Source organism: Choristoneura fumiferana, chromosome 5 (genome assembly GCF_025370935.1).
Source record: "Choristoneura fumiferana chromosome 5, NRCan_CFum_1, whole genome shotgun sequence".
In the NCBI taxonomy this organism is placed as follows: domain Eukaryota; kingdom Metazoa; phylum Arthropoda; class Insecta; order Lepidoptera; family Tortricidae; genus Choristoneura; species Choristoneura fumiferana.
The window spans coordinates 18,101,176-18,115,500 of record NC_133476.1 but is presented as its reverse complement, the minus strand read 5'-3'; the positions used below and the strand labels follow the sequence as shown (position 1 = coordinate 18,115,500).

Here is a 14,325-nt window from a genome sequence, read left to right as displayed (position 1 = left end):
TGTCTTTTACTTATTCAAACATACACCTACACATGTCGAGATATCTCATATTAGTAATTTAATATTTCATGTCTTTGACAGGAGATGTAAACTGTTTCTTTAATTTCAGTATTTCAGCGAAGCCGCCTACAACCCAGAATCAAACCAGCGGCACATTGAAATGCCGGCGCCGATCACAGAACACGAGTCGCGGCTTTTCGATGCGTACCGGAGGCCTCGGGCTGCGCTGCCGGCCCCGCAGACCCCAGGGCGACGCGAAGACCCGGAGTATGCGAGCGTAGCCTCACTGGCACCGACCCGATACGACGCGCCGCGACTTCCTGCCACACCCCACCATCTGCTACACGACGGGTAAAATAAAACATAATTATTTACACTAGAAGCCCATAACCATGTCGAGACGAGATGATTACTAATTTTTATTTACTTTTGCAGTAGACGAGAATCAGACACGTCACTACCATCATCGGCCACAGAAAGCAAAGATAGCCTTGGCTCCTTCGACTCGAACTCAACCTTAACCGGCAGAGAATTAGACGACTCGATTATCTTATCCCGAATACGAAAGAGTCTCGAACAAAAAGAGGCCTTCCTTCGACGCCCTAGCCAACCCACCGGTTGGGTCACCCCCGACGTCCCACCGCCTATAAAACAGAAAGAGTTCTACGCCAGACCGCAGAAACTACAAAAACCTGCATGGCCACCCCCCGCCTCTCCGCCTCTTGCCGCGTCACCTCCTCCGTTATTACCCCAACAAAATCAGGAACAGAAAAAAGATGACTGTTCAGCGAGTGTAGATAGCGGAACCTTCAGTGGATATGGAGAAGTCAATGGAACTCACAACGAAAAACAAAGGCTAAAACCGGACAAGAGCCAATTTGTAACAACTCTATCGAAGATACAAGAAACAACGCCAAGTAATAATAATGGATCTATTAATAATGGGTCTTCTCCTGAGTATCAGGAGGCGGCGTCAACGAGTAATCATGATAGCAGGTACGACTACTCAAATTAGAACTTGTACAGTTGCAAGTCTTTTAGGACAAGTTTAACAATCTTAAATGACTTTTGATTGTAGATACCCGATTCCGGAGCTTCAGTTAGTGACGGCACGAACGAGACAGTTGGAAGAGGCTCGAGGTGGCGGCGAGCGACGCACAGAGGTCGCTCGTAGCGAGCTAGCCAGGCTAACCACTACTCGCCTCGAGCCAAGTGTAGCGCTACGCAGGAAAGAGTTTGAGACTAGAACCGCAAGGAGAGAAGCCAGGTCGCTCGATGTACAACCGCAACAAGGTAGGAATAATAACAAGAGCGTAATATTTTAATATTCTGAGCATACTCGTAGTTTACTCCATAGATTGGCGTACATCGTGATGCTTGAATTGAAGGTTCTGTTTTCTTGGAAACTTAAAAAATCGCTCGTAGTATATACAATATTTTAAGATACTAAAATAATACTGTTTCTATTTTCAGATTTAGAGCATGAAATACCCCTAGGAGGTAGCAGTAGCTTATCAGGAAACCAGTTGATGATCACCGGCAGTAAATACCTACATTGTCCACCCCCTGAAAAATATGTTCCCGGTTAGTATTTATATAACGTCGCCTTAGTATGTTTTAGTTCTACTGACCTTATGTAGAAAAGTTTTCAACATAATAAAATAATATGTATTTAACTTTCAGAAACAGAAAAGGTTCAAATGCGAACAAGGTCAAATAGTACAGGCAGTGAAGGATTACCCATTAGAAGACATCATGCCACAGGTAACGATGTCCACAGTATATATTTTTTTATATTTCAAGTAGATCATTATTTATTTTCATTATCCACCACACTTTAATTTAAAATTAACGATAGCATAAAGAACGATAATCGTAAATCTTTATTTACCGGTAAGTATAAAAAGTTAAGTTATTATCTGACTTACCATTTTGTGCTGCGTTTTTACCATCGAAAACCTTGTGTATGTTATGCGACTAGTTACTATCTGCAGCTTTACGTGTCCGCCTAACACGACAATTAAAACTGGAATGGATCGCCAATGAGCAAACTCGCGTGTAACAATCGCATGATCTAAATAAACGTAGGTATCAAAAAAACGCAGCACAATGTTTAGAGATCACGCGGAGCTTGAAGCACCTCTAATAGCACTGTTACCGCTCCAAGATGGCAGTCACGCGAAGAGACGTATGGGGCTGAACAGGGAGCAAATGGAGGCAATGAACCGGGTGTCGCTGCCTGGTGCGATGAACGGGCTGCAGGGCGATGGTCCGCAGAGGCCGACGCAGCTGAGCCTGGCGCCGCCGTCAGCCGGCAGCTCGGCCTCGGTTTCGGCCGCCACGTCGCCGGCCTCGCCATCGCCCACGCCGAGCACGCCAGCCGACTCAGGTCCAGCCTGCGACACGCCTCATCTTCTTCTTGGAATGCTCTCGCTCCCCCTGAATCAACAGTCCGTAAATAATCTTCTGCATTAATGACAACTACCGGCTCTGATCAGAACACCATTTAAACTTAGGTACTTAACCTAACCAGATCTTAATTAGCTAACCGATCTTTGCCCCAAGATAGTGTCTTAAGGCTGAAATGTTTCAAAGCAACGTCTAGCTTTAGACATTGCTTCGAAGTATGATCGGGGGAGCGACCGGTCTAACCTTCTCATCACGTACTAACGGAATGCGTTCAGTGTGCTTCTAGGTGTGCTACTAATGCCGACTAATCGTTCGTAAACATCGGTGTTTAATATATATACTAATGTTGTGCTGTGTGATGTTGCACGATGTGTTTCTAAGCGTGTTTTCGATCGACAGGTTTTGCCGATGATTTGGTGACAAGAAGACAAAAGAAAGATGCTCAACTTGGTGGTTAGTATTTCTCATTTTTTTCTGTAGCTACATTCGTCTAATCGAATGAGTGAGAAAGAGAAAAGGCGATAAATGAATGACGCACTGTAACTTTACGTTGTAATTTCACGTTAAAAATAGTAGGACCATAATAAAAGTGGAGTTAATCACTGGCTGTGCATAATCTAGGGAATATTTAGATAAGATAGTCTTAAGAGTCAGTTATCGTTCTTCCTATATTAATTTATCCTTTATCATTATTTTTATACTAGATAAACCTGTTGTTTACATGTTAAATTATCAGTATTTACATAGTATTTTGTATGTCTGTTTACCAGCAGAGGAGGAACGCGCGATGCGTCGCGTGTCCTACCTGAAAGCCACTTGGGGGGACAGGCTGCATCTGGACAGCGATCCAGAGCCCGATGCTGACCATCATGCTCTAAGAAGGTAAGCGAACTCCATGGTTTCACTTTTGTATCTATGGTATTTGCATTAAGCAGCGAGCTATCAAAGGTGCAATACCCGTCCAATAGAGGGCGACACAAGCTTTAGCTGGGTACTGCCCGACACTATTCTGAGTGCGCACGCGTCAATTAAAAATTCTCTTTCGCACAGTTTTGAGGGGACAGTTCTGTTGACCACTCAAAATCGGTGGCGGGTAGTTAAGTAAACATACTGGATTTGATTAATCTACCTATGTAGAAAACTTTCAAAATTTTAATACAGATAATATGAACTTCTTGTTTTCTCAAAGTATTGGTCACTTTCTTTTAACATATAGTTTTTCATGCAAGATTAACTTTAATCGTCCAGTTTATCTTTATAGTCTATATTTTGTAGTATATGTTTGTTAAATTGTCCGTAGTAATTATTTTGTAACTTACTCTATATTTTATATTGTAGATAGAGATTGATCTTGTCCACTGCAATGTAGATAGATATAACCAGTGTTTAATCAATATGTCATAGTACATAACAATATGTATCACTTAGTGATAGTAAAAAGCTACAAAATGATGCATACCTGTGCGAGTTCCCAGTAATTACTAATTGGATCAAACTTCAATCAACGTAATCTTTAAAATAAAATTTTATCACACTAATAGCCTCTACTGGTAGCTCGCATCAGACAGACACAATCAAAGTTCTCGTCATCAGGATCATGAAAAAATATAAAAACATTGAAATAATAAAAACAGTGTGTACCGCAAGTGGCGCCCCCCTCGTTTCACCGAAGACATAACGCCGTTGCTACGCATATTCGACCCCCACGCCACGGTCCCAGTGCGGTACGTCGCATGACGTCGCAGTTGTGGCAGTCGACGCTAGATGGCGCTTATCACAATGTGTGCAATAGTTTACAATGATTATACAGATAGCGCTACTGGTAGCTAAATTTGACGAGTGAATATGGTACCCCATGGATACTTGGACCATAGCATCTGCTAATTTTGATCACGAACTAGCCTTGCCCAGCGATTCATCTATAAGTTCATAAAACACGAAAATCAGAATTAAATTGAAAATATACCACAAAAGATTATTAAGAATCCTATACATTAACTGATTTTGTTCTGGTATTTCAATTTTTTTCTGCCAAAAATAAATGAAGACTCGTACACTGACACAAACATCCATATAACTGTTTCGGCCTTAACATTGTAATAAATTAACCAAATACACAGTATATACCTGAATGTAACATGTAACGCATGAAGCATTTTTTTGCATGAAGAAATAATTACCTACTGGTTCATAATGAAGTAGTTAGCAATACAGTCAGAAACAAAATTGTTTCATTATATACATTATTATATACACTGATATTGGATTAAGTTATAATTTGATTACTTAACTTTTATGAGACTATGTAGGTGTAGTTTATTTTTGTTGTAAATTTTGCATGAATATTATTTATACTTAAGTACTTACCCAAATAGATAGTTGTTACTGGCTGTACTTTGTTAAAAAATAATGGATTGTAATTTAATTAGTGTTGCATGTTTTTTGTTCGTGATTTATTGTTATTTGATTTTGGGTCTTCAGTTAAGCAACAGACGCAAATGAAGTCCAAACTTTACATATTATTATGTACTTGTTTAGATTTCACTCTAAAATAACATTCAACTTTAGACTTATTCATAATCCTTCGAAATTACTAACACTTTAGGTAATTATTTAATTTTATTAAACTTTTTTAGTAAAATTATTCTATTCACTGCACTTTTTGTTAGCTATACCTTCTGGCTCTGTTATCCCGACTACATACATATCTGCACCAAATTTCAAGTCAATCTACTTCTCCGCAATGGGAAATTCAACTTGCAACATTTCAAAACAGCAGACATTGTACTAACGAACATTGCAAGTTAAGTAAATATAAGCTTATGAAAAGAATAACTTTACATATATCGTTAAATTTTGTGGTTAATAGCGTTTATACCTGCTCAGCTGGCAACGTTGCATTTTTGTTATTTTTTTCGATTATTCCATAAAAATTGAATGAAAATTAAAACTGTTTAACTGTTGTTTAATTTAAGTTAATGTGTCTACTGCAATAATTATTCGTGATAGACTTCTATATTCTTTAAAAACCGTTAATAAACATTTGATCGTTTTTAAAGAATATAAAAGTCTATTACGAATAATTAATACAGTAGACACATTAAGAACATTCGTAGTTAAGAACAGTTCTGTCAGACCACATTTTTAATTTTCATTACATTTTTATGGAATAATCGAGAAAAACTAACAAAAATGCAACGTTGCCAGATCAGCAGGTATAAACGCTCTTGATAATAATGGTATTCTTTGGCAGCCCTGACAAGAAGGGCGAGGAGGGATCCTTGGAGAGTGCAGTGGAACCCATTGAAGGAGACGTGCAGGGCAACGTGCAAATCAAGATGGTTGTCAGCAACGGAAAGGTGAGAAGCAATTGATTACTTAGAGCTGGTTCCCACTTGTCGGATGTCGGGCCCGGATTTTAATCGGATGTTCAGTGCCAGAACATTTTATATGAAGCTATTCACACTTGGCCGACATGATTGTCTATAGAAATGACTGACATCCGACACGAAGTAGATCCGACACCCGGCAGGTGAAGTGAGAACGGGGAGTTAAGTACTTTGAGGAGTTCGTTATCAATGAACAGCAACCTTTTACATGCTACTCCGCAACTTACACTGCAACTTAATTTTCATTTCGTAAGGTTAAAGTTTCTAGGTAAGATCACAAACAAAAAATATTATTGGCCGAGTTTAGGATTTTTTTAAATTATGAGAGGGAGGCAAAGGTGCAAGCGGGTTATCTGATGGGAAATGAGCACATGATATGATGGGTTAACACGGCTGTGAGAGTTACAATTTTCAATTAACAAAATTACATTTTAGAATTAAATAAATGAATCAGTACATATATTTGTTAAATTTTAATTTTAATGTCCATTCCATGGTTCACTTTCGTCTTAGCGTGCTATAAGAATCCGAACCCTGATTATTACGAGTAGCTTGCCTGAACCTTTAGGTCTGGCGTAGAATTGAAATTTCAAGATTTTACTAAAATCTTACGGAAAATCTCTAAAATTACATCATCCTATAATTAGATAAATATCTTCCTGGAATGTCTTCTAATTGATATTTATGTTCTTGTATGATGTATTATCTGTTGGTGATTCTTAATAAATAAAAAGATAAATCTTCATTTACGTTATATGAAGAAAACCCGCGCCAATTTCATAACAATAATCATAGCAGTTAAAATTTCCGATTTTGCATGTGGCAAACTTGTTCCCATGAGAATAATTATGTCTAGGCAGGTATGTCTCATTCCCGACATTCAGTTATCTACAAATCAAAATCAACTTTAGACGAACAGTAGATCGTAATAAATCGTGTCATATCTCTAAATTGAGTTATGTTTCAGCGCGCGAGCGATCGATCCTGGAAGCAAGTGTGGGCGGTGCTGCATGGAGCCAAGCTGCATCTGTACAGACATCATCCAAGCCAGGTCAGTCATTATTACAAATTTTATAATAAATCAGCCAAGTAGGAGTAGGGAAACAACACGTAGTTGCTTTGATAAGGTAAAACACCGGAAAAAAACACGTGTCTCATACGTAGATCCTCTTTAACTTCTAATTAATTTTAGCTTTTATTTAACTTGTAATGTATCCATTATGTCTTATTTTTAATGTGGATTTGCTACCAAATCATAAAATGCTACCGGTCGGCGATCAATAGTAATATGTTAAAGTCGTAATGTGATTAAAACTTTTTTCTAAACATGAACACAAGTAACAGTAAAATTAAATACTGTTGCTTTGATACCTACCTATCCCTTTACAATTATATTTCTGAGCCACAAAACTTTAAATAACTTTTCCTATCGTAATAAGTATTATATTTTCCTTATCCATACCGTCAAGAACATTTAAAACGAATGAGAAAAGTGCCTTGCTTTAAAGGTTACAGGTTATTTCAGGACAACGAACGCTGACTACTTACTTAGCGGTTTTGATGAACTATGAATATTTACTTGTTAATATTCAAACGCATAAATCATCCCGATGCCCGAGGTGATAGATTTTTACGACTTTATGGAAACATTTCATTCGCTTCAGAGCTTAACCACCTGAAATATGCTTTTTACACTACCTTTAAGCGTTCCAGTTAAATCGTAAAAGTGTTGTGGTAATTCTCGGGTCGTAAATTAGCAAATGTGATGATATTTGTGTGATCGCGGAATCAAGATTGTGGTTGGGGAAATACGTGAAATGCGTTGCTCAGGTTTATTTCTATTAAACTTTAAAATTTCCCGAAAAATATTAGTGAAAAAACAAAAGTTTAACTTTAATAGATTTTAGGTAAGTTAAAGAGAACGGCGAATCCTGTTCCCCGTGATACAGTTTTATACTAAGTACGGGGAGCAGAAGACGCTTACTCGCACCTAATGAGGCGTAAACAAATTAATCTTAACACTTGTAATATTACTCATTCTGTGTCTTAACCATGTAATACTAGCTATGTATACTTTGCATTTTTGCCTCAATTTAGTGTAGTTGATTTGTAAGTAAGCAGTTGTTACATTTATGGTACTGAATAAAGTTTTTTTTTGTCTAAAACCCGGCATGACACGGCAAATAACAATATCTTTTCTACAATGTCGCTATTATTAAAAATCTAAAGTTACTTACGGATGCAACGTTAATGTAACTTACCTGTGCTCCGCCCTCAAATTTAAATACTCGTAAGTACTAGCTGCTACCCGCGACTCCGTCCGCGTTTATTGCTATCCCGCGAGAACTATGCAATTTTTCGGGATAAAAAAATATCCTATGTCCTTCTCCGGGACTCAAACTTCATCTAAATTGGTTCAATGGTTTAGACGTGATGAAGAATTTCACATTTATAATATTAGTGGGATTCAATAAATAAATAATTCACTCAACGTTACCATGTGACCATCCTAAAAAAGAGACGTTCATTGAAAATTATCTAAGATAAGGATACCGCACCATATGTGCCCGCGCACCTGGTCAGGCACGCGCCCGCATGCCGCGGCCAACCGACTGTGACAAACGGACATCCTAATACCTCATTAGTATACTTAATTGCGGCTTGGTACATAAGCGATAACGTATTTTACCTATGAGCAATTGGTACAGGACGTGCAATTGATATTTGACATAATGCCGTAGCTTCTTTGTCAATTTGTGTGGCCAAAAATCAAACAGGTACTAAAATAACCAATTTGATAAACTCAACGAACTCATAATAGTCCCGTACTTATGGATGCGGACTTCTGCAAAGTAAATTCTGATTTCAGTTTCACAATTTAATGCTGAACGTAGTGTAGAAATTAATACAGTGGCATCAAACTTCAGAGTAAGACGGAACAATCACATTGCACACAGTTTTTCGATTTTTGGAAATATGGTTTTTCGAATTCTAGAAAAACGTACAGTAAGTGTATTATATATGTCACCACAGCGCACTTTAATAAGCAGTTTACGCAATTTGGGCTACAACTGTATACTAATAAGGTTATCTAATATTATCTTCGTCGTACGTGTAAAGTGGTGGTTTATTGGCTCCCCAATGTACGTTAGTGTATCGGTGCAAGTGCGCCATTTTACTGCAGAAATACACGGACGTCAGTCAGCTTTACTGACGAGCGCAAATTCCCGTCTGTCAATCGTGAGCTTAATAGTTAGCCTGTATCACGCCAGAGTGATGTGTGGTGAGAGGAGATCAATAACATGTTTAGATCAGTGGCTTCTTCCTACTCCGATATTAAGACATGAAAATGATATAGTAATATAGTTAAGTACCTATAGCCAGACTACGTCTGTACTTATCACTACCGGTGGTAGATTTTTTTTGACATTCAAAATGCTTGTTATAGCCTAAATTGAATAAAGATATTTTGACTTTGACTTTGATTAAGTGGTTATTGTGGTCTAGCTAGTGCAAGCCTTGTATCATCATGGGACACTTGACACCAATTGACCTAGTCCCAAACTAAGCAATGCTTGTACTAAATAAGTATGGATACTAGGCAACAGATAAACTTAGTTATATAGATAAATACATACTTAAATACATATTAAACATCCAAGACCCAAAAACAAACAGTCGTATTAGTCATACAAATATCTGCCCCGGCCCGGGAAGCGAACCCAGGACCTCAAGCTTCGTATAGTCAGGTTCCACTTGGCCATCCGGTCGTCAAAATATTTCGCATTTATTTAAAAAACTCTGCCTTATTCTGTAGTACCTACAAATTTATACAAGATTCATATCCGGTTGACTTTGTTCGATAAATCTTCAGTTGTTTCTTCTGCTTTCTCCTTCTTGCTTCACAAGGGACATATATAGGTAAGATTGTTTTCGCACTATTTCATTTGAAACTATCCTGTGCAGTTATTACCTTAACCCTCCAGTTTAATCTAGTTTCTGTTTCTCTGAGTAATGCTGTAATTATATCAGCCGTAGGATGTTTACGGATGAAGATGGGCCTCCCCCATATACCTCCAGTTACTTCGGTAGGAACCTGCAGCTTTTACCAGGACTTCCGTCCATCTCATTGGCTTCGTTTACCGATCCGCGGTCTCCATCCGAAAACTTTTCAACGCCAACGGCCATCTCTATGCTTATGACCTCCCATTTCTACTTCAACAAGCTAAATCGCTTGGCTATGTCAGTGACCCTCGTTCTTCGACGTATCTCCTCAATTCATTGGATCTTCTAGAGAAACCTCGAGTATATCGACGTTTAGAAAACTATTTTTAGAAACATCTTGAAATAAATCGAGTGACAGTAAGAGCATGATCTCCGGGACGTCTCAATCATTCATAAACGTACTCACCAACCGCATCCTAAAATAACATCACTGAGATGAATGAAGACTGAATCGCAATTCCCCCGCCCACTCGGGGCATGCGGTGTACGTCAGGCGACAGAGAGTGCAAATAAACATCACACTTCCATACCAAAGGCCTTAGCAAACTAGGGTGACTAAAAGTGAAATGCCGACTAAAAATTAAGGTGTTCATAATTTTCAGCAAATAACAATAAAACCTGATTCTATAGAAACGACTTACTCAAAAAACTTTGCTCATTGACTTACACCGATCCACTGGCTATACGTATTCCTATTCAGTAAAACATATTTTGCCGTTTGAGAAGCTCACGTGTGCATTAGTGAGTGATATAATGTAAAAATCTGCTTGCCAATGTAAAGCTGGGAATATACATGACTGTAGCTTGCACATTTTCTTGCAAGGCGCTTGCATAAACTACGTATAAATTTCGACCTACGTGAGCCTGCTACATGCACAAAAATGTGCAACTAACAGGCATATGTGAACCGTAGGATCAGCCAAATAAATAAGTGGTCTATCAATGTTTAAACAAGTTCCTATCAGATGAATATGTCACTAAAGTCGAAATTTCAAGTTGACAGACACGTCTATTGGCATTATTGTTTTATGACATGCAAACGATTATCAACTTGAGGATGGTAGACCACATATTTGACTGGACCACAAAATGTAGCCGAACATAAATTCTCCCAACCTGTCACTCATTAGGACCATTAGGCTTCTGGAAAATGCTATGAAATGCGGAATTGAAGCGCATTTCGCCGAATTGAACAATAACAAAGACAATAGCGGGAGGCACAAGGCTGTTGCCAACGTCACTCACGTTTTCGCGTCAGGCCATAAATCCTGAAGTGATATATTTTCGGCGCTGGCGACCTTTTGCAAAAAGAGCCGACGTAAATGTCACGTCGATTCAACGATTAAACGTACGCCCGTTCGTAAGTCGATCGTTAATTCTGGACTTAATACGGATGCCTTGGTTTAACGGCGCCCGGTGATGGCGATATTGATGATTTGTAAATAAGACAACGGCGTAAGTAAATGATAATAAAACAGGTCGCAAATAATCATTATATTATTTACGGTTCATGATCTTAAGATCGACCGTATTTCGCCATTCTCATCTTCAACCTTATCTGCACTGACCATCAGGTGTGATAGATCGAGGTCATTCACTGGTCAGATTTAAATTTAAAAAAAATACTAGAAAATCACTGTAAAGAATCCCTTAGCTCTTTCCTTTAGTACCAGCGCCACACTAAAAAGCCAATGCCCATAGAATTTCGTGCACGATATAATTTCTAACTCCCGATATCAAAGGACACACGACTTCTACGAAGCATGTCCTACATCTTCATTAGCCAGTCGTTTCCCAGTAATATAAACTCCGTCCTGCCTCGATATCCTTTCTAATTTGTACCTAGCCTTGTTGCGAGAGTAATAAAAGTGAAAATAGTTCAAATGTTCAGTTATTACGCGTTCACGACGCTTGTGAAATAGATTGACGCGTTCTTAGAACTAAAGATGTTAGTGCTGGACGTTTATTAATACCGCAAACCATAGACCGAAGTCTCTTTATTTTAAACTGCATATGCATCTATTTAGATAATTTGTAGGTCTTATAAGAAAGTTTCATAGTGGTGGCATATGCATAGAAACCAATTTCACCAATTCGTTCACAGCTTTAATAAGGTTACAGAACAAGAACGGTCGCGGAATTATGTTCATAATCGCATGTCTACTACTATGGGTCCATATCGCCTCGCATACTTATTGAAAGTCCGCATGAAATGTTTGTCAGAATTATCGTTTGTCATAACTCTTTTTTCTCCGAATCCGTTAATTGTTCAGAATTTTTATAAAACAAACCTAACCTTACCTATAGTTTTCTATTGGACGACCATTTAAAAATTTCGGAAAAAAATTATGACAAACGATGATTCGGAGAAAAATTACGGTATGACTAGCGAAGAGTATGCGAACTTTGGCGCTCCTACTACTATATAAGCCTTCACTTTCAGGCTTATCAAACATTAGCCTCCAGTATGTGGCTAGGCTACTCTACTCTAGACCCTATATTATCCAACGCGCTTGATATCACAATCGCATTCACTATTTATTTCTGTCGAACGGTACAGGATGAGGGTAGGAGATGTTGAATGCGATTGATCAGAACCTTTTCGACTGAACGGCCAGTGTAGTGTTAGAAATAGAGATTATGTAATATACTAAGTTGTTTTCACGTGTATGTCCATGTCCGATCGAGCATGCATTAGATGTTCCCTAAAACTTGTTTTATTTACACCGAAATAAAAATTCTGAATGTGACATTCGTGGTTCGTTTTACAGCATGTCAAACTTTAACGACCTATGTCTGCTTCACCTCTTAATGTTGTATTTTTTTTATTGTTTCCCACTACTATTTACATTTACAAATGCATCTACATCTACATGACTGTGTGTATCTTTAGTTAGCCATTTGATTGTGCTCTTTTCTTAATTGTGATCTTTGTTAGTTTCGCACGCAAAAAAAATAATATTATGTGACGTCCTAGTTCTTCAAAACATTTTACCTACGAGTATATTAGTTTCAATACTAACACGTGATGTGCAAATAAGAAATACCTAATATTTACTATTTCAGCATACAATTCCTGCAATTTTCTGTATTAAAAATAAATTAACACTTCGTAACATTCAATCCATTCATCAAGTACAGAAGTAAGACTTCTCTCGGTATGTCTGTCTGTTACGTCTTCATGCTCTAACCGCTAGAGCGATTTAGGTGATATTTGGTACGGAGCTAGTTTGCTACCCTGTGTAGAACATAGAATAGTTAATATATCCCGAAAAATTGCATGGTTCATATGAATTATTCGCATAGGAGTCGTGGGTAACAGCTATTTATAAATAAGTTAGTAACTATAAATTCATAAATAAAAGAGTGATATATAGGTACATAAACGACCTATCGTATTTATCGAAGCATAAATCTGAATTGTTAAACACACATTCCTAATAAACACTCGGTTGCAAAATAATGTCGTAACGCCTCGAAGTGTAACTGCATACATTATTCGAATTCACGCGATGCGCTCCGCAGCCGCTTCCTTTATGTATTTTGTAATGAATAATTTAAATAAATATACTTGTATCATATCATTTGCATTTATTTGTACCTTATGGTTATCGAATCGTGCGTAATTTCTAAGTTATAACCGCTTTTTATCAATGTTACGTACCCAGTTTTATGTTAAAAGACACGAAACTAAAGTCGCAAAACTAGCCCTTCGCTGATAAAAACAAGTTCACTTAGCATAATCTACAAATGTAAACATTTATGTAACTATATTGATTTCACTTGTAGCATTAGAATCCAGTCAATAACGGCTTTAAGATTACCAATTAAGCGTCGATACAAATACATATTATATTATTTAATCTTTAAGGACCTATCAATAAATGTTTACTGCATTTGAAGTCAATAAACCCCAAAGTAATGACGTCATTCCGTTTTATCTCTCATGTTACTCTAATTGGCTATTGATACTAAATAGCACTTTCCAAATATAAGGAATATTTCTTCAAATATTCATAATTCAGTTCTTAATTTGAGTTTGATTTATTTATAACCCAACTCAAAATAGGTTCTTAGTCCCAATATTACATTCACATGATACCATGCATACAAAAATCAACTATTTGTGATAAACTGAATAATAATAAGTTCATTTGACTAGTAAATAATTGACGAATACTCAAAATCTTATCTAACTAATATGGTACCTATCTGATCAGCATTTTTCACTAAAAGCTTCAATTCAACCGATATTCTATTCAAAGATGATTATCCTCAATTATCTCGCCCGGTCAGAATAGTCTCTATAAGTTTCTATAAGTAGGTAATAAATCTGCGAGACTGGTCTTTACTGCCTTGTTCAGTGACGGTGTAGCATGGATGGGCGCTCGGGGTGGATTTCTACAAGGCACCCCCCCCCTCATCATCGTCGTCTCTCAAAAAATAAGACGACTTCTTATAACACGTCATGCAGAAGCACGTTGTCTTTGTCACCCCCTTGGTGCTGGTACCCGGACGGACC

At 37.8% G+C, this 14,325-nt stretch overlaps 1 protein-coding gene across 9 annotated transcripts in view; it reads left to right on the top strand.

Moving 5' to 3' along the window:
* The window catches only part of LOC141428304 (rho GTPase-activating protein 23-like), a 385,604-nt gene that overhangs the window by 292,076 nt on the left and 79,203 nt on the right, over nucleotides 1-14,325 (top strand). For 5 of the 9 annotated variants that reach the window (XM_074088230.1, XM_074088229.1, XM_074088231.1 and 2 more), the window contains 11 exons: nucleotides 110-351; nucleotides 436-996; nucleotides 1,079-1,293; nucleotides 1,474-1,584; nucleotides 1,684-1,764; nucleotides 2,168-2,389; nucleotides 2,809-2,862; nucleotides 3,180-3,291; nucleotides 4,044-4,133; nucleotides 5,663-5,768; nucleotides 6,766-6,849. In XM_074088230.1, the coding sequence (XP_073944331.1) occupies nucleotides 110-351; nucleotides 436-996; nucleotides 1,079-1,293; nucleotides 1,474-1,584; nucleotides 1,684-1,764; nucleotides 2,168-2,389; nucleotides 2,809-2,862; nucleotides 3,180-3,291; nucleotides 4,044-4,133; nucleotides 5,663-5,768; nucleotides 6,766-6,849 (1,878 nt within the window). The remainder of the gene's footprint in view (nucleotides 1-109; nucleotides 352-435; nucleotides 997-1,078; nucleotides 1,294-1,473; nucleotides 1,585-1,683; nucleotides 1,765-2,167; nucleotides 2,390-2,808; nucleotides 2,863-3,179; nucleotides 3,292-4,043; nucleotides 4,134-5,662; nucleotides 5,769-6,765; nucleotides 6,850-14,325) is intronic. The other 4 variants (XM_074088232.1, XM_074088235.1, XM_074088234.1 and 1 more) reach the window with 4 other exon arrangements.